This window comes from Oncorhynchus mykiss, chromosome 13 (assembly GCF_013265735.2).
Source record: "Oncorhynchus mykiss isolate Arlee chromosome 13, USDA_OmykA_1.1, whole genome shotgun sequence".
In the NCBI taxonomy this organism is placed as follows: Eukaryota; Metazoa; Chordata; class Actinopteri; order Salmoniformes; family Salmonidae; genus Oncorhynchus; species Oncorhynchus mykiss.
The window spans coordinates 21,560,249-21,581,021 of record NC_048577.1 but is presented as its reverse complement, the minus strand read 5'-3'; the positions used below and the strand labels follow the sequence as shown (position 1 = coordinate 21,581,021).

The window sequence follows — 20,773 nt, the reverse complement described above, 5'->3', positions numbered from 1 at the left end:
TCCTGTCATACACCATATTCGTCCAATGAAGGAATACAACTTAGAATTGACTGCATTGCAGTTCACCAGTCCCAGTTTTAAAAACGTTGTTACTGCATATTTTCCCTGGGTATTTGCATGCTCTGGTTTATTGCACGTCTTCGCGGCAGTCCCAAGGCATTGCCCTCATCACACAATGAACTGTATAAGAGCCGAGTTTGAGGAGTGGAATCACCTATCACCTGTTAGGCAGCGCGAGAGCAACTCCTCAAAAAGCTGGTACTGGAGTCTAACGTGCTTTTTGAAATCCAGTCATTGCACAACCAAATAACAACACACGATTGCACTTTGAATTAACTGTTTTGATGACCACGATTGGGGAAAAAAGAGCTACTGTTTTTATTTCTCAACTCGTAATTAAAGCGCGCCTCCCATTCGCCGTTGAAGTGCATCTGCTAAAGTCAACATTAGGCAGGCTGTCAGCAGGTCACCCACCACTTTACAATGTGAGCTTGAGGCAGTATAATTGTTTGATACTTGAAAGTTTTACTTCACTTGAAATAATGAGGCATGTTTTACCTTGCTTCAAAGTAGCATAGCCAAAATTCCAGCATGAAATTTTATAAAGACTTCCCCGTACTATTTAACCAGCATGATTTTTATAAAGACTTCCCCGTACTATTTAACCAGCATGATTTTTATAAAGACTTCCCCATACTATTTAACCAGCATGATTTTTATAAAGACTTCCCCATACTATTTAACCAGCATTATTTTTATAAAGACTTCCCAATACTATTTAACCAGCATGATTTTTATAAAGACTTCCCCATACTATTTAACCAGCATTATTTTTTATAAAGACTTCCCCATACTATTTAACCAGCATGATTTTTATAAAGACTTCCCCATACTATTTAACCAGCATTATTTTTATAAAGACTTCCCAATACTATTTAACCAGCATGATTTTTATAAAGACTTCCCCATACTATTTAACCAGCATTATTTTTTATAAAGACTTCCCCATACTATTTAACCAGCATGATTTTTATAAAGACTTCCCCATACTATTTAACCAGCATGATTTTTATAAAGACTTTCCCATACTATTTAACCAGCATGATTTTTATGAAGACTTTCCCATACCTTTCACCTGTTCTATTGGTTTTCATATTAACTTTATTTCACAGGCACAATCCTGGTCATATTAGCAACTCATCCTAGTTGTTGTTATTAGATTCCCCCTCTACGTTTCTAGCAGAGATTTTAATCTCTGTCATATATGGAGCCATTGTCATTGGGTGCACTGTTTTAGAGCTGTGTTTTCCCACGAATTGTGTTTTGTGAATTGTTATATTAGCTGCTTCATTACAGGAGTTGCATGTTCAATAAGCTTGCTATTGTTGTGTGTTTCTCGTAATGAAACATATCTATTCCTTATATGGGTTAGGGTTAGATGGGTTACATGCATGATATTTTACTGTTTAGAATAGTTTTTTACCGTTTGTTGACTGGTTAATCAGGGTTGGTTAGTCGGAAGCAAAATTTGACCGAAATGTGTATCCCTAGACGATACAAATATACTTATGTCTGTGTGACCCTCAGAGGGTCGTCCTCTCTATATCCTGCGCCTGGGACAGATGGACACCAAGGGGCTGGTCCGAGCCCTGGGGGAGGAGTCTCTACTCAGACACGTGAGTGGGCCTCTTCTGCTGTTAATCTCAGATGTGGTAACTAAAGTGTGTGTTTCTGTGTGTGTGTGTAAGCATACCTACATTGTGTTTTTTAACCCTTCAGGTTCTATCTATAAACGAGGAGGGCCTCAGGCGCTGTGAGGAGAACACCAAAGTCTTCGGCCGACCAATCAGGTACACACCCCGTTGCTATTTGGTAGCAGCTCCACCACTCCCTCTGATAGGTCAAGTGGAGTTTAAGCCATATTGCATACATCCATCCAGGCCTCTCAGATCTACAGGACACAAGTTCTGTGGGAGAAGGGGGACTCAACAAGTAATGAGTCCTATGGGGCCTCTGAAGCTGTTGCTAAGCTAATGTGAATCATGGGAATTTGCCTTGGTGCAGTGGGGTTATTAACGCAGGGGCTGCGGAGTGTGGGGCATGCTCTTTAAAGTTCTCTAGGCAAGATGGAAAGAATGTGGAGGGTTCCTCTGAAAGGTGTGGGTGAGAGCGAGATGAAGGAAAAAGGAAACCGCAACCTGCTCTTGGTAGTATCGCTGATATTTAAAAAGCTTACAAATCTGCCTTCGTCAGAGCTTTTTTGAAAGGTGTGGGTGAGAGAGACGGGGAAATTGGGCGAGTGAGAGGAGGAATGGAAAAGAGAGGGACGGGGAAAAAGAGAGCGAGAATGTGAGAATAGGGGTGTTATCTGGCAGCTGTCAGGCTTATCAGATGGACGTGACTATGGAGCGAAGCCATGCAGGACTGTTTCTCGAGTGTGCTAGGGTGGAAAGCCAAGGAGCTTCCCTCGCGTAAGACCGAGTCCCGGATTGAGAGAGGGGGAGGAATCTGTCTCTGTTTTTTGACGTCGAGGTCGAATTTGGAAATGTAACGTGTAAGAGTACTTTAAAATCTGTGCATAGTACTTCAAATGTTCTCCAACCTCTCTCTCTCTCTCTCTCTCTCTCTCTCTCCTCTAGTTGTTGGACGTGTCTGGTGGACCTCGAAGGGCTAAACATGCGCCACCTGTGGCGACCGGGGGTTAAGGCCCTTCTGAGAATCATTGAGGTGGTGGAGGCCAACTACCCAGAGACCCTGGGACGTCTGCTCATACTGAGGGCTCCTAGAGTCTTCCCTGTGCTCTGGACCCTGGTGAGACACGATGAAATGCTATGGCTGGAGACTCCTCTAAACGGCACCCTATTCCCTATACGGTGCTTACGGGGCACTAGATGAGATGCCATTAGGCATGATGTGTTTAGGTGGGAGCAGTAGGGTGTTGACTCGTCCCACCGTCTCTGTCCTGTGTTTAGGTGAGCCCGTTCATCGACGAGAACACCCGTAAGAAGTTCCTGATCTACGCTGGAAATGACTACCAGGGCCCCGGCGGCCTGCTGGACTACATAGACAAGGAGGTCATCCCTGACTTCCTGGGAGGAGAGTGTATGGTGAGTGTGAGTGTGTGTGTGTGTGGTGTCATCACCCAACATAGTCACATTGTCGTGTGGTTGCCATGATCACGTTTGTAATCCCTTTCTTTTTCGCGGCTGTGCGGCGCATATACACGATATTATCCGTGTGGAGCAGAATGACATGTACTTTCTCGTATGGCCTAATTCTGTGTGCAGTGTGAAGTCCCAGAGGGAGGCCTGGTTCCCAAGTCTCTGTACCGTACTGCAGAGGAGCTGGAGAACGAGGACATCAGCCTGTGGACAGAGACTATCTACCAGAGTGCCAGCGTCTTCAAGGGAGCGCCCCACGAGGTGAGACCCCAACACAGTGCACCTCGGCTGGGGCGGAGCAGAGAGGACTCGAGGAGAGCGGGGTGACTGTGGCCTTGGCTTGAGCTTTTGAAGTCGTTTGTGGGGGGGGGGGAGAAGGAGAAATAAGTTGCTTGACCGACACTGCCACCCACTGGAGAAGTCCTGAAAGTGCATTCAAACTGATCTTCAGACATTTAGCCACTGTTCTGTCACCAATTGAACATGAATGTTGCTTTGAGGGGAATCTGCACCCATTTGTTATTTTTGTTTCTGTTACATAAAAGTAGATGGATGATATAAATCTGTTTATAAAAGGAGCCGTGTGGTAACTAGTCGGTAGAAATCTGCTGTCTTTCCTCCCTCTGTCATCTGTCCTTCTCTCTCATTCTTTTTCTTTCTTTTATTTCTACTCTTCGCATCCCTCCCCCTCGTTTCTCCTTTTCTCTCCCCTCTCTCCTTCAACCCCTCCTCTCTTCATCTCCCTGCTTTCCCCTGCCAGGTGGTGCTCGAGATCATCGACGCCGCCTCCGTGATCACCTGGGACTTTGACGTGTGTAAGGGCGACGTGGTCTTCCACCTCTACCACTCTAAGCGCGCCCCACAACTCCCCCGCAAGGACCCCCTAGTGGGGCAACACAGCAGCATCACCACCCCCGGGGGGAACAACGTCCAGCTCATAGACAAGTCCTGGACCTTAGGCCTGGACTACAGCATGGTGGAGTCACCACTCACCTGCAAGGAGGGCGAGAGCGTGCAGGTCAGCACTGGAGCAGCACTCTAGTTCTTCATAGTGTTGAGAAAGACATGAGGCATGCAGGTGGCTCTTTTTGTCAGTGCCTGAGAGAATCTCTTGACTGAATGAATGAATTAAGATTGACTCATTCAAATATACAGGTTTGCGTATTACACCCATGTTGAAACCAGTTGTTGAAACCAGTTGTTGAAACCAGTTGTTGAAACCAGTTCATTCAATACTTAATGAATCTAATGTTAAGAACGTTCAGATTGACAATGATTTAAAACCTCTCATCTAATGCATTTCTCTCCCACCCCACCCCCACATCTCCCCCTCTCGCCGCCCCTCTTCCCAGGGTTCCCACGTGACCAGGTGGCCCGGGTTCTACATCCTGCAGTGGAGGTTCCACACCATGCCGGGCAGCGCCTCCACCAACCTGCCCCGTGTGGACGACGTCCTCGCCTCCCTGCAGGTCTCTTCACACAAGTGCAAAGTCATGTACTACACAGAGGTCATTGGCTCCGAGGACTTCAGGTTAGTAGCAGTGTGTGTGAGCTGATATCAAATGGGTTATCAAACTAAATGTTATCTTTTTAAATCATACCGTATTTTGTGTTATTATTGTATTGTATCATCACTTTTTTCCATTTTATATTTTTTGTATACAATATTGACATTAACATTAATGTAACCATTATTATGAAGTGCCAAGTGTAGGCTTCCCCTCCTAAAGAGAGAGTTGTCCTTTTTACCCTCCACTCTTTCTTTTCAATGCGCTCCTGTCCTCTTATCGCTCACCAACACCTCTTCCACTCCTTCTGTCTCTTCCTGTGAAGAACGGCTTGCTTTGACGTTCAAAGTTTGTAAGTGGACTTGTGTTCCCTTAGCTTTGCATTGCGTTTGGTTGCTTACGAGAACTCCCATTAAACAGTTAGCGACAGCTCTGTAAGACGCTAAGCATCCTGACCCTTCGCGTATGGCTTTATTTGAGCATTACCTCACCAGCAATGCTAGGCTTTCTCTTTTTGTGCTTCAGCTAGAGAAAGGCCACTCACACTCACTCACTAAGATAGTCTCACCCTTGCTTGCATGAATGACTAACAGACACATGCTTTTTTTAAAGTTTGAGTTGCCTTCCTCTTTTGCCACAAAGGGCTTCCTGTATTTCAGGGTTCCCCTACTGGCGGCTCGCGGGTATTTATTTATTTACATTGTTGGACATAACAGAATGATTTAAAGTGATTTTTTAATTTAGGAAATCTGTTCCCAAGTATTCCCATGCATAATGGAGGCATGTGTCGTCATACAAATCAAAGTCAATGTAAAATGATTCGGGTTTTAATCCAAAAATGATTTCTGTTTGGGCGTCTTGCGGTCAATTTGCAGTCTACAAATGATTTGTAATTATGTTCCGGCCCACAGCTGAATGTAGCTGATGATCCCTGCCGTGTTTTTCTGCCTCTGCAAATTGGTTGATAAGGATAAGAAGTCTTTCATTCATGCCCCTCGAAACTAATCACTGAAGCATGAGAGGCCATGTTTTAGTCACCGTGGGTTAGAGGAACTTATTTAGAGCAGTATGCTAAATGAGTGCCTCACACAGTGGATTCACCTCCGTTTGGTTTGACTTGCTGCATGATCTACACTATTCGGCACTAGACTTGACAAATCAGGAGCTGGAGATGGGCGTCATTAATACCAGACCAGGGATCAAATACTATTTGAAATCATTTCCTATGTGACAAAACATTATTTTATTTTTTTTATACTTAAGCTGTGCTTGATTGAGCTTTCCTTTTGCAATATAACCAATAAACGAGTCCCACAAGTGCAAACCCCTCCCACCTATCACAACTAATGCAAACACTCAAAGAAATTGAAACATTTCAAATAGTTTTTGCACCCAGGTCTGTTTTAAGCCCATTTAGTATGTAGTTCTAAAACTTGTTAGGCCAACAATAATAAAACATTTAAATAAATTCATCTAACTTTTTTTTTTTTACTCTCTCAGGGGCTCTATGACCAGTTTGGAGTCGAGCCACAGTGGTTTCTCCCAGCTCAGCCACGCCACCTCTAACCACTCCCAGTCCAGCTCCATGATCTCCAGGTAGAGGACTACAACTCTTGCCAAGGACTGCAATTCTTCCTCTTCTGAACTACAAGTCCCAGCTCCTCCAGCCTTCACAGTCCACACTTTCCGCCCTAACCACCTCAAACCTGTACTACTATTAGTCAGTCACAATGTGGATCTGACGCATGCTTGCACAACAGAGGATAAAGAACATGTCGGCAGTTGAAAAACTGAGAACAAAGACTTGTGATTTAAAGGGCTCCGTTTTTTTCTTGCAGCAGGCCATGTATATTTCTTCCCAGCTTTCTGCTGGGCTGCTGAACAGAACGTTGGCAGAACGTTTTCTGCTTGCTGAGACTTTGGTAGGTGTGGGAAGTGTCGCATCCATGGATGCCGGATCAAGCAATTGTCACACTCATCTAAGGAGCTGTGAGACCGGATGCGCCGTTACATATATGCATTAGAACACTTTACACATATGCACACCTCCTAGGTGTTGGTGATACGGGATGCGCTGTTACATAAGAACATGGACACTTTATAGGTTGAAGAAACAGGATGCGCTGTTACATAAGAACATGGACACTTTTTATAGGTTGAAGAAACAGGATGCGCTGTTACCTGCAGACAAACATGCTCAAACATCGGAAGACGCACAAACGCATACTGTATCGACACAAATCATAATCACACCTGCAATGACATGCAAAACTACACAGTGTTTGCCATATCACCAGTGGGGTTTGTCTCTACTCGGTGAATTGTTTATAGGTCCAGATTGGGGTAAAGCCGTAGCGAGGTATCGTTTAGAAGCAATAAGAGTTCGAATTTATACTATTGACATAATTACATTTCTATTTATCATAAAAATGTGTGTATGGAGGTTTGTCCTCATGGGTGCAATGTTTAGGTGACCTTCCAGTTCCTGGGTGACTAGATGGATGGACAGACGGGCACATTTTTAATTTAGCTAAACTTTCATTTGGAGAAATTGTCAGAGGTTATTTTGGAAATTGGAATTCACAAATGGAATGTGTTCGCAAATTAATCTACACATCTACTAGTCTCTTTTTGGCACGAGACACTTAACCAGTGATTCCTTTTTAAATTCTTGAATTTCAATTACTCGGACTTGAATGGATTCCGCCCCAAAATGAGTGTTTCCCGTCTCTTCCCCGACTGCAGGAATGAACCTGACCCGTAGCTAGGTGTGGTGTGCTTTCGCTAGCCAAAGGAATGTCCCGAACTGTCATGGTCACAGGTTGAATAGGTCAAATTGTTGCTATTCTTTTTAAAGGTGTGGATATAGAGGGAGGAAGTGAATGTTTTTTTTTGTGGTGAAAGCTTAGTCATTTGCTACTGCTCCATTCATAGAAATGTATTGATGCGCACATGTACTTGGGCTTGTGCTGGTTGGGTTGTGTTTTCAGTGAGAGTGAAGTGTGTTCCTGCATGCTCATATGGGGATATGGTTGATTGATTTTAATTTAGGAGTTACCATAGTAACTACTCATGAGCCATTTGTTAGGACCATTTTAGCCTTTGTAACTAACCATGTATATAATAAATATATCTGCTTGGTTAGGGGACACCCCCTTTGCCTCGACTGAGCGAAGTGGACGAAATTGACGATGTTTCCATTGTAATGCAACGTACCCATGCAAATAATGTTCTGTACAGCCACCTTGTGCTTCTAAAGCACCAAAGACCAGCCAACAAAAAAAACTGTCCTTTCCATCTTCTAGTTTCAATGTTGTTGTTTTTTTGTCAAGCTAGTTTGGAGTGTTTTAGGGGCTGTTTTGTGAGCTTCAAGCTCACAGAAGAGATATTGAACTTTTCTACAGATCAGACTATAGGCCTGTTTCAAAGAATTGGCAAGCTTTTTGCCTTGCATTGCAAGCTGAGGCTCTCTCAAGACAAGCCCATCCAGCCTGGTCCGTGCCACCATGCTGCTGCTTGACGTCAGAGGGCCAAAGACATGTTTGTTGATGGGCGTCGTCGGATCTCACTCCCAAGGATTATCGGCCAATCAGGACCAGTCTTTTTTTAACAGCTTTTTGAGATGCTACTTTTTTTTTTAACGATGATAATGAAAACCCAAGGTCAAAGTGAACAGTCTATAAATGTACAGTGTGTGTCTAACTGGAATAACGAAGTGCTTTTCTCACTGAGGAAAGGATCCGCTCAGAACGAGGGCTGTTCAGAATGAACTCATTTATTAAGTTCAGAATGAACTCATTTATTAAGTTAAAGTGATGGAATGGAATGAATAACTGTAAATGTCTGTAAGGGTGTCACCCAGGTCAGGTCTGAGGATGTGTAGTTGTACGTAACGTGTTTTCTTCTGTACTAATTTTAACCTTGAAGTATGTCTCGAGATAGACTAGGATAGTTTCCTACTTTCCAGCTCTTTATCAAAGGAAACTCAATGTCCACAATGTGTAACATAATATCAACACAATGTGTAACGTGCTCAACGGTTCACCGAGCTGTAGACAAAGGTTCCAGTCCTGAATAGGTCTTTGTTCCCTCTCAACAGTCCTGTCGTGTTCCAATGTTCGTTTTTCTTGGAACAGTGCTTTAGAAGTGTCTCACTGTGTTGTTTTAAACCAGAGACCGATTTCTCCCGTTACCTTTCAGTTTCATCAGCTGACCTCAACATGGGGTCACTGCCACGACTGAAATGTGTCTGCTATGTAACCTGCTTTGCTCTACTTCTGTCAACCTTCACTTCTACTTATCTCATTTACATATGAGGGCTATTTCTGTCTTGTTTGTCTGTGTCACCAACCATATCCTGATTTCTCCATTTCTCTCATCTAGCCTCCCTTCCTATAAGACAATGATAATATTGCATATCTTTATTTCCCTCGAAATTCATGTTTAAAGAAAGAACTTTAAATTAATATAAAATAGCGCCTTTACAATTTTTCAAACCATTAAACTTGAATTATGAGAATTTAAAGTTGTCTTGTTTGTGAAACATATCTTTCTACGGCTTCAACCTGCAATGCACGCAGCAATCTTAGTTTAAACTCTACTTGACTGTGTCAGTGTGGATACATTTAGTTATCTGTATGTAGGTGACTTGAGCTATCTCAGACAAAATGATAATCAGAAAGAGTTGAACATAGAATGGATGAATAGCTGAACCGATGGATGGGATTACGTGAAAGCCAGGGTGAAAAGGTGGGTTTTCAGATGGGAATGGAAGATGGTCACTGAATTACAGGCAGATAGTATTCGCTGGGGACCAGTTTGAAGCCTAAAATCTCATTTGAAAGTGCTTTCTTGGTAACAAAAAAAAGTGAATTACTGTATGGTATTGAGGAGCTGTCCAAGGTACTACTGACTAATGCCCACTAGATGGCAATCATAAAATATAGAACAGAATTTGCACAAACAAATCAAAATTGTATTTGTCACATGAACCGAATATAACCGGTGTAGTAGACCTTAGTGACATGCTTACTTACAAGCCCTTAACCAACAATGCAGTTTAACTCTACATGTACATATAACCTCGAATAACCTGTACCCCCACACATTGACTCTCTACTGGTACCCCATGTATACAGCCTCGCTATTGTTCTTTTACTGATGCTCTTTATTTTTTACTTTTTAAAAAAAAAGTGACTATGCATAGATAAGAGAGTAGCTGCACTGTAAAATAGGGGCTTGGGTAGCCATTTGATGACCTGTTCAGGAGTCTTATGGCTTGGGGGTAGAGGCTGTTCAGAAGCCTTTTGGACCTAGACTTGGTGCTCAGGTACCGCTTGCCGTGCGCTAGCAGAGAGTCTATGACTGGGGTGGCTGGAGTCTGACACTTTTTAGGGCCTTCCTCTGACACTGCCTGGTATAGAGGTCCTGGGTGACAGAAAGCTTGGCCCCAGTGATGTACTGGACCATACGCACTACCCTCTGTAGTGCCTTGCAATCGGAGGACGAGCAGCTGCCATACCAGGCAGAATGCAACCAGTCAGAATGCGGGTCCACAAACTAAAGACAAGTTAGGATTTGAACTGCACATTTTGTACAATGCATATTTTATGAGTCTGTCTCAGTTGTGTTTGAAAGACGGTACAAGTACCACTGCAATGAAACTGCTACATGTGAACTGTCGTGTGACACTTGGTGTTTTCAAGATAATTGGGAACTGGGGGGGACTAGGTCAAATCATAACGTCCGTGATCGTCAGTTCGGGAAGCCAGAGCTCTAGAAAGATGCCCGAGTTTCCGACTTGGAATACCAACTTGGATGATGATTCAAAACGAATCGCGGTCGGAGTTTTTTTCAACAGTTTCCAGTTGTCTTGAAAGCACAGAAGTCGGAAATTTCCCGAGTTCCCAGTTGTTTTGAAAGCACAGAAGTCGGAAATTTCCCGAGTTCCCAGTTGTTTTGAACGCGGCAAGCGCTGTTTGGTTCCGCCCATGTGGAGATACGTTGCAAAACAACACAAGGTACGACCAAAGATATTTATAGCTAACCCAAGACAGTGCATCTGTGTCGTTTACAGTTGGAGCAAATGCAGCATAGTGGGCAGAACATGCAATGAGGTGGACAAAGCCAAGCACGAGCTAGCGAGATCCTATTGGTAGCATGTATTTGTATATTTCCGTTAGGGAACGCCTCCTCTGAAATGCGAACTCAATTCGACGTGTCACTCCTTCTAAACAACGCCCCTTTTAAAACGTTGGCAAAGCATCAAGTCTATAAAAATGTGTGCACTATGCTCGTAACAGATTATAGTTTTGGGAACAGAAATGTATTGAGAGCAGTTTTTTCAAAGATGAAAAAAATGTGCACAACGTCGGCCCAGTTTAACCTAGTCCCATCCTCTCACTACCCGTGACTGTACTTCCTCTCTACCATATTTGTTGGTGAAAAAACGAACGCTTCAGCTTTATAGCCCCTGTGACGCGTCTGAGTTTAACCTTCTGTCTGTGGTACAACCGTTCTTTTTATACGTCAGTGGTACAACACGGAAGAAGGTCTTCGCTGCAATAATTTGACACTTCTGCTTGTTCACTTCGAGTAACTACATGTCTATTCTTCCTCAAGAAGAATTGGTCAAGAAATGGGAAAGGTCAGACACGTTTCTCTTAATTTGACATAATAAAATGGCAATATGTAAACTGTATATCACAGCGAAAAGGAGCACGCGCTGCTCCTCCTCACCTGTGTCATATTGTCATTTGATTAGGACATCACAGACAGGTGTGACAGCTAGCTAGCTATCTAGCTAGCTCACATAATTTGCTAGCCCCCTGGTAGCTACAAATACAGTGCTCTCTAGTTAGTATCAATCAAGCCAGACATTACAAGAGGCAGAGCAGTTGTCTGGCACATGGAGCAGTGGCAGTCAGTGCCGTTCAAGATGAGGGAGGGCAGATATTCTTTTCATGAGCATGGCCTTGTTTTTCTATTACAGCATATTGGATGAATGTCATTCATATTCCATTCACCCAGTTCGTTGTAACAGCAATATGTTTAGGCTACAACATTATACTCAAATTGTCCCTATACCCATCATGAGGTTGCTACAACCAAGCCTATGAATGAGTTTACAACGTAGGTGCACACAGGTCGAGAGATACATTTCAGGTGACAGACCGTGACATTCAATACCGCCTTGCACACACCTGCCTGTATCAAGCTGATATAGGATGTAATTATTAGTCCAACAGTTGCAAGAGTTTCTATTGGACAAATTCAAGTACGTGTTTCTCCTGTTTAAGAAATGTTTTTCAACAGAATCGGTGGGATGAATACACCACTGATCACGCTGTATTCCTTCTCGCATCCATGCGCTCTCCTCCTCTCACCTCTTCCCTTCGCTTGTGGACTTCAATGCACAACACATCAGCTGTATGTGACCAGGCAGAAAAACCTTTCCAGGCCAAACTGCTTAAACACAGCCTACATCGTTGTCACCATATTAGCTAAAGTAACGTCATAGTCAGCATAGCTAATAGAACTAACGCGTTAGTAAACCCGCTACAATCATGCAGTAACGTTACAGTGTACAGTCAGTAAGCAGTTACACCGGCAGGCCCCGGTGGCAATAAATGAGTAAAACCTTGACTTGGAAGAGTTCCAGTGTTGTGTTGGAGAGTCATAGCCAGCTAGCTAACACAGCATCCCTCTGTTTGAGCAGGGTGTTTCAGTAGGCTAAACTAGCCAGCTGCATTTTCTAGCTAAGTAAGTGAAACTGAAAGTGAAAAAAATGACAATCTCTGTATATATATATATATATTTCTTTCTTGCTTCTCCATTTTGGAATAAATACATTTGTTCAAAACTGTTCACTACTCTCTTTGAGTAAATAGACTCACCACATTTTATGCATTGCAGTGCTCTCTAGCTGTAATTTATGCTTTCAGTACTAGATTCATTTTCTGATCCTTTGATTGGGTGGACAACATGTCAGTTCATACTGCAAGAGCTCTGATTGGTTGGAGGACATCCTCTGGAAGTTGTCATAATTACTGTGTAAGTTTGTGGAAGGGGGTGCCAACCAGGAGCTTCCTAAGTTTTGTATTGAAGTTAATGTACCCAGAAGAGGAAGGAAGCTAGCTGTTCTCCGGCTACACAATGGTGCTACCCTATAGAGTGCTGTTGAGGCTACTGTTGACCTTCTTTGAAAAATAATGTGTTTTAATCAATTATTTGGAGACATGATTATATTTAGCGTAGTTCTATCTAAAAAGGATAACTTTTTAAATGTCTTAAAATTTTTATTTTTATGAAATTCATTGACGAGGATGGTCCTCCCCTTCCAACTCTGAGGTATCTCATAACTTTGAGGGTTGTCAAAATGTGTATGTTTTGTGTTTTTTGGGGGGGGGGGGGGCACAGGGCAGGGTAGTGCACAATGGTGTAAAGTACTTAAGTAGTACTTTAAAGTATTTTTACTGAACTATTTTTTGGGGGTATCTGTACTTTACTATTTATATTTTTGACAACTTTTACTTCACTACATTCCTAAAGAAAAGTATGTGCATTTTACCCCATACATTTTCCCTGACACCCAACAGTACTTGTTACATTTTGAATAGCAGGACAGGAATGGTCCAATTCACGCACTTATCAAGAGAACATCCCTGGTCATCTCTACTGCCTCTGATCTGACAGACTCACTAAACACAAATGCTTTGTTTCTGAATGATGTCAGAGTGTTGGAGTGTGCCCCTGGCTATCTGTAAATAATAAAATACACTAACAATTCTGCCATCAGCTTAATATAAGGAATTTGAAATGATTTATACTTTTACTTTTGATACTTAAGTAAAATTTTGCAATTAGGTTTACTTTAGATACTTAAGTATATTTAAAATCAAACACTTTAGACTTTTACTCAAGTAGTATTTTACTGGGTGATTTTCACTTTCACTTGAGTCATTTCCGATTAAGGTATCTTTACTTTTACTCAAGTATGACAACTGGGTACTTTTTCCAGCACTGGTAGTGCATTTTATTCCCTGCTTTACAATCCCATTTTGCAGGCTTTACTATAGAATTTCTTCCATATAGCCACATTTTCTCATCTGCTTCCCCTATCAAGGTGTTTTTGTACTTCCCTTATGCACCACGCTTTTCTGCATGCTTGCTATACTGTCAACTCTATTCTGCCCTCTATCCATAGTGTGTCGTGGCAATTTCCTGTATTACCAAATGAGGAGAGTTACAAACCACACAGCAGTCAGAGTTATACTTAAACTTCATCTTTAATAATAATTCAACTTTCCAATAGCATTTGACTTTCAACAATTCACTATCTCCAATGAATAGTTGAGTGTCAACATAATGGCAACTGAGATCTTTTATAGCAAAGATCCACCCCTCTCAACTTACATGACGAACCACAGATCTCAGGAACTCTTCACAAAGGGCCTTTTACTTGAGAAAGGAGTATCCCTTAGCCAGTTAGCATTAGCTATACATTATCGTTCAGTTTGGTCTCAAAGACGAGGTTCTAATCTCGTTCCTGGTAATTCATAGTACCAAAACATTACCTCATCCAAGGCATAACTCAATTGTCAACTCTATGTACTCCCATCTCAAGTAAACCCCCTCTTCTCCCCACTCCTGGACAAGCTCACTGAGGGGAGTGACTTGCGCACAGACATTGTGGAGCCAAGAGATAATTGGTTCCCCCTTAATCACGCCATCGCTTCACATGGTTTAACAGATACATTCACATATGAAGACAATGTTCCATTCTGACGTCTCCCCTCTCTGGGCCCCAAGTGACTGAGCCCAAGCTGAGAAGGGAAAAGTGCAACTGCCAACAGTATAGTCCAAAGGTATACATTCTAATGACAAGTATCTCACATAAGCATAGTATGTAAATAAAACATCTTATTTATCTATGTTACCCAACTAATTCTGATTAATCCGCCACAAGTGACAATAGTGGTAGCTGGATTGTTTGTCGAGATCTGCAATAGGCTAACTAGCAATCATACCACACATAAAATTATTCAAAGCTGCTAAAAATGTTTTACATAAATCCACAAGAACATAGAGGAATAGCTGATATGCAGCGGAGAGGCCTGGTGCGTCATTGCACATGAGAAAAACCTTAAGACACGTCGCGGCCGGTTACGATAGAGCCTGAGCGTGAACCCAGAGTCTTTGATGGCACAGCTGGCGCTGCAGTACAGCGCCCTTAACCACTACGCCACCCGGGAGGCCCTGATAGCTTGATAATTTGAATCAGTGGGGTGCACATTTGTTTTGAATACTCAGCCATCATATGTGCAGTACAGAAACCTGACAGAAACACTGCTAGCCTAACAAGAAATGTACTGTGACTAAAAACTCGGTTGGGACATGCTTTCAATGGTTCTCTCCAACACCTGGCACTAATATAGTGGATTAGGGGGGGTACCCTAACTGTGACTCAAACCCTGGTCCCTATGACTGTCATTCCAAAAACCATTATACTGTCACAATCCTCGCTATATGAGCCATGATGAGGGTGGCAGGTAGCCTAGCGGTTAAGAGCGTTGGGCTAGTAACTGAAAACTTGCTGGTTTGAATCCCCAAGCCGACTAGGTGAAAAGTCTGTCGATGTGCCCTTGAGCAAGGCACTAAACCCTAATTGCTCTGGATAAGAACATCTGCTAAATGTAATGATACAATTCCTACCAAGTGGATTAGCCCTATTAGCACGATCCATTGGGTGTTTGCCTTTCACGGCAGAGACTCGGTTTAACTTCCTTGTCCTACCATTTGCTACAATGCTGTTTGAAGTGGGATGGTGGCCGTGCCTTCAAGTACAGAGGGGGCAGTGTCGCAAACCTCACACTATGAGCCGCGGTACAATTCCCAGCAACCCTATTGGCACGATGTTTTGTCTTTCACGCCAGCAATCTTAGTTGTATTCCCTGCCTCACTGTTCAGTTCACTACAATACCAAAAGGCTAAAGTCTCTTGGTGAGGTTGTTAGGTGTTGTACATAGGTTGTTTAGTATTATTACAAGGGGTGCAAGTTTCATTCCATTTTAAAATTAGGATTGTTGTTTTCTGCTGGCTCGCTTTACATTTCAATTTTTTTTAATCCGTTTTACAGTTAATTCAATTTGTATGGTCTAAGGGACATTATTGTTTTCAAGTGAGTACAATTCTACTCTAGACTGTAAATTGCAGTGAAAATGTAATTGAAATAATGGTGCAAAAGCCCTGTTATTTGAATGTTCGATTCCATTAATTCCATTTGGATCAGTTGTGGGTCTACTCTCAGATTCTAAAGTCTAGAAAGGCACAGTACAGGACAGTCCGGCTGTATTTTTACTTCTGATGCTGATGCAATGTCTGTTGCTGATCATCATTCTCCCACGTCTTCCTATATAGTGAAGCCACATAGGCCTATGCTCCCAGCAGGCCTTGTTATTCAGAGAAGCTTAACGCCCGTTCTGCCTTCTTTCCGACCCGAGCAGCTTTTCCTCGATCTAGAACCTAAGGCTTCAAAATAGCCTACATATTTGTCATTTAACTTTTAAAATGTATTACCTTTTTTTGTGTGGCAGAAACACAACTAGTCATAATGTTTTAATCTGATTAGGCTACTTCGAAAGTCTCCTGTAACCTACCTTCGCACGTTATCCACTCCACTCAAATATAATCCAGTTTCCCAACTGCACACTGGCCATTCAATCAATGGCAAGAGACATCTGTTACAAAACACCCAAACGTTTATTGACATTCGTAGTTTGTCAAGCCAAGCCTTTGATACGGAGTAGGGAGGGATCTGTTTTCTGTTTGTCGAGATTGACATACTCTATTTGATTGGAGTGTTGAAAACGTAAACCAAGATGAAGTCGGTAATCGGTATGCAGTTATGCATTGCTTATTGGTTGTGTGTTGGCACAGAAACCTGTTGGTGGGGAAAACGTTGCATATGTTTTATATACTTGTAGTAATAAGGTACAAGGGGGTGTGGTATATGGCCAATATACCTCAAACCCCCAAGGTGTCTTATTTCTATTATAAACTGGTTACCAATGTAATTAGAACAGTAAAAAGTGATTTCAGCGAATCAGCGTACAGGTTTCGAACCACCTGCTTTACAATTATAGATATATCATACAAATGTACATCTGATTTCCCCCTGGCTAATGATTATTGTCTGCAGCCGTCTCTGATCGTAGTGTAGTGAGGCAGGCAGGGGGATAGAGCTCATCAGTGGTGGTCGGCAAACCCTCAACCTTCTGGCCCGTAGCCCTGCCCGGCATCGACTGTGCAACAAAACCATGCTGAAGTGGTCAATTCGATATCCACGTTGACTCATTTTGCCATGGGGCAAAGACACATTTTTAAAGCTCATTTCCAGCATGACTTATGCCATGTTAATGATATCTGAGTGACTAACAAAATCAAAGGCGGCCCCCTGGAGGTCAGCATCCCTGGGCGACTGACAGAACAAGAACAGAAAAACTGCTGATGCACAACCAAAATTTGAAATTGCAACTTGTGTATTCTACTATTCTAACTCTCAACAGTACGTTGAGACCCAGACTGAGCTTCTGGGTCTCCGATTGTGCTTGGAGCCAGCCCTGCACAATTTGGTATTTTAAACTCAATGAACTGTGCTCATGGAATATCACATATCAACCACAAAACCATGTAAAAGGTCTGAATGTCGGCCTAGTTATTCTTGTTCAATACTGGATAGCCCTTGTGAGGTTCAGGTAGGGTTGTCTTGGGAGAACAGTAGTAAGTTACCCTATGACACCAGCGGAGGGACACAGCATCTGGGCAGGTGAGGTGAGGCCTTTCTGCAAGAGAGAAGTTTCCTGCCAACAGTAACCCTGGAATGCTGCCAGTATCGGCTACCTCTATCAGCCGTTGACTTGTGAATCTATTGTGACCATCACTAATAATGGTATCATGTCCCTTTTCCCAGCGCCGCCTCCTTGTTAGATTTGTGTCTGACGCTGGAGATGTAGAAGCCAAGCAGATGGTGTAGGGGGACCGGTGCTGTAGAATGCCTCATTGCTAGTAGAAGTCTTCATCCGCTGTTGGCCAGTCCAAATTTGCACCCTACCTCTCCCCCTTGGCCACTAACCCTTTGCGGTTTTCTCTCCCTCTCCTCTTTCTCTCCTAGTGAACAGGCCAGCCTGAGGCAGCAGGTGGTGGAGGAGGACACAGAGGATTGGCAGAGATGTCCCGACTTCACCGGGCTGGAGAGGGTTGGAGGAGTGGACCTGTCGTTCATCAAAGGAGATGACGTCAACGCCTGTGCCCAGCTAGTGGTGCTCAGCTACCCAGACCTAGAGGTAAGGCACTGACTCAGAATATTTCTATGCTAATGCTAACCATAGGCTGAGTCTTAATGCTATAAAGCCCAAACGGACCATTTCTATGCTAATGCTAACCATGGGCTGCGTCTTAATGCTATAAAGTGGTTTCCTTTCCTCCTCTGACTCACAGGCACTGTTTGAGCATACTAGATGAAAGAAAGATGGTGTTCTTTTTCTATTTCACCTGAATAGCTATTCTGTAGTAGTGTGGATCAAAGAAAGGAGACAAGGAAAGGAAGTGACTTGAAGGTATTGACACACAGGCCATGTCTGTTCAGTCATCCTAGCAGTTTGTGACCACGAGTCTTGCCTCAACTTTTCATTGCCTCTATTTTTCATTCTTAACCGTTCCGCTCCCTCTATTGGACCCGACCCTAATTCTCCATCAAGGGCTGTCAACACATTCTGAAACACAACCCATCATAATTAATGATATTTGCCAGCTTGTTTTGTTGATACATGGACCAATTTTGTTGTAATGTTATTATAGTACGGCTAATTAAATGTTCCCCAGTCAGTGCAGACACAATAATTTACCCAGAGACTCTCCCATTGGATTTTATTGGATTTATTCACAACACAGTGGTTTTTGCATCATAAGCCCAAACAATTTCAGAATAGCCAAGAGCCACAATGAATTTTTACAAATTGGCTACTTGAAGTTTAAAATAGTTTTGAATATCCAAGGATGAATATCTGAGTAATATTCTGAATTATAGTAATTTGTGTGACATTCACATGACAATTAACATAGAAGATACTAAATACAAATTCTGACAATGGCGGGCATTTTAGCAGGAGTACACCAACTTCTCAATCAAATAAAATTGACTTGAAGGAACAATGTGAAATAAATCAACACAATTTATTAAACAAAAAATACACTTGTGTGATACCCATTTCCCAACAAGTTAGTCACAAATACTTGAAGCTCTCAGAAATAATAACTTTTACTTATGAGTACAGTATGATGATACATTTGTATTTTTCAACACAACCTGCAGCAACAGTATTTTACTATAGCTGCATTAGGCAAGAGGAAGAGGAGCACCATTGCCAACAATGTGGTGATGACATCCACTGAGTGGTAGCTGTGTCATGGCATCCTGTGGGACTCTGAGCGCAAGTCAGCAGCCTCTTTGTGTCTCATGACGAACTCGATCCAGTAGACGGCCCTGTCCAGTGGCTTCATGGAATGGTCTGGAGAGCTTCTGCATGTTGAACTTGTTGGCCCCATTGTGGAGAACTTCCTGCAAGCCCTGAAGAAAGATCCCTCTATTGAAACTGCCAATGTCTAAAACCTTGGCTCCTCCTCTCTCTTCCAGCTGGAGAAGATTGTCAAATTGGTCTTGGAACAGTGGCAAACCCAACACCATGGTAAATGGCCTCCTTGACAACATTTGTAAACCCATGTGACACAAATGCTCTGATCTTGTCATGACCAAGGAGGTCAGACTGAGCCAGCCATTTTACCAGGAGGGTATTGTTACCCAAAATGGAGGGCTTGTCACTAACATGTCCCCACATGACTTTCCGAGGCGTTGGGAAAAGGCAAAAGCAATTTCAGTGGATACATCCCTCGTAAGACTGACTGACTAAGGATCCTAACTACATTATAATGACCCCATGTTCTCCAGAGCTCTGAACAAACTCTTCTAGCTCTTTTGAGAGCGGTTGAGCAGGCTTACAGTAGAAGCCATGAATGTGTACGACGTGGAGACCCGAAAACAAAATCAGTGCGAATCAACCATAGGTCAGCTGAACGGAGCAATCTGTAATAATGAATATCTCGGTCAAATTATTTATCACAAAGCTCATCATAGTATAGATTGAACTCTACAATTTCATGGTAAACCATAATACCATAAAACATTATATTTCCGAGCCGCTGTAAGAAATGTATATCCTCCGATAAACTTGATCTAAAAACTGGAACAAATGACTGGCGAGGGAGAAAGAGCAAAATGTGTATACCAGCTGTGGTCCAACGAGCACTGTAAACTAAAGGCAATCTAATATAATGCACCAGCAAGACTCCCCCACCCCATGCAGGTTCTGTGAGCACCTTGTCCTACCTCGCTTCCACAAGGCTTTTCATGTGTTCTTTATCCTCAAACATTGCTCCTACCACACATACTTTCTTGAATCTTTGAAAGTAAACTCAACAAAAAAAGAAACGTCCCTTTTTCAGGACCCTGTCTTTCAATGGTAATTTGTAAAAATCCAAATAACTTCACAGATCTTCATTGTAAAGGGTTTAAACACTGTTTCCCATGCTTGTTCAATGAACCATAAATATTTAATGACATGCACCTGTGGGACGGTCGTTAAGACATTAACAGTTTACAGATGGTAGGCAATTAATGTCACAATTATGAAAAAGTAGGACACTAAAGAGGCCTTTCTACGGACTCTGAAAAACACCAAAAGAAAGATGCCCAGGGTCCCTGCTCATCTGCGTGAACGTGCCTTAGGCATGCTGCAAGGAGGCATGAGGGCTGCAGATGTGGCCAGGGCAATAAATTGCAAAGTCTGTACTGTGAGATGCCTAAGACATTGCTAAAGGGAGACAGGACGAACAGCATGACCACATGTAACAACACCTGCACAGGATCGGTACATCCGAACATCACACCTGCAGGACAGGTACAGGATGACAACAACAACTGCCCGAGTTACACCAGGAACGCACAATTCCTCCATCAGTGCTCAGACTGTCCGCAATAGGCTGAGAAAG

General features: G+C 42.8%; 2 protein-coding genes and 1 pseudogene across 11 annotated transcripts in view; 2 read left to right on the top strand and 1 right to left on the bottom strand.

The window, feature by feature from the left end:
• The window catches only part of LOC110485940 (SEC14-like protein 1), a 57,584-nt gene extending 48,390 nt beyond the window's left edge, over positions 1-9,194 (top strand). For 2 of the 4 annotated variants that reach the window (XM_036940610.1, XM_036940608.1), the window contains exons 9-17: positions 1,588-1,676; positions 1,780-1,850; positions 2,640-2,811; positions 2,973-3,107; positions 3,288-3,422; positions 3,922-4,179; positions 4,514-4,692; positions 4,995-5,021; positions 6,170-9,194. In XM_036940610.1, the coding sequence (XP_036796505.1) occupies positions 1,588-1,676; positions 1,780-1,850; positions 2,640-2,811; positions 2,973-3,107; positions 3,288-3,422; positions 3,922-4,179; positions 4,514-4,692; positions 4,995-5,021; positions 6,170-6,269 (1,166 nt within the window). In that variant the 3' untranslated portion in view covers positions 6,270-9,194. The remainder of the gene's footprint in view (positions 1-1,587; positions 1,677-1,779; positions 1,851-2,639; positions 2,812-2,972; positions 3,108-3,287; positions 3,423-3,921; positions 4,180-4,513; positions 4,693-4,994; positions 5,022-6,169) is intronic. The other 2 variants (XM_036940611.1, XM_036940609.1) reach the window with 1 other exon arrangement.
• A 1,739-nt stretch (positions 9,195-10,933) lies between these two features.
• LOC110485939 (endonuclease V) overlaps positions 10,934-20,773 on the top strand; it is a 55,301-nt gene continuing 45,461 nt past the window's right edge. For all 7 annotated transcript variants that reach the window (XR_005035493.1, XM_021557188.2, XM_021557186.2 and 4 more), the window contains exons 1-2: positions 10,934-11,315; positions 17,841-18,012. Coding sequence is in view for 6 of the 7 variants with exons in the window: in XM_021557188.2 (XP_021412863.1) it covers positions 11,272-11,315; positions 17,841-18,012 (216 nt within the window). In the remaining variant the exon portion in view is untranslated. The remainder of the gene's footprint in view (positions 11,316-17,840; positions 18,013-20,773) is intronic.
• LOC118938483 lies at positions 19,025-20,203 on the bottom strand (annotated as a pseudogene).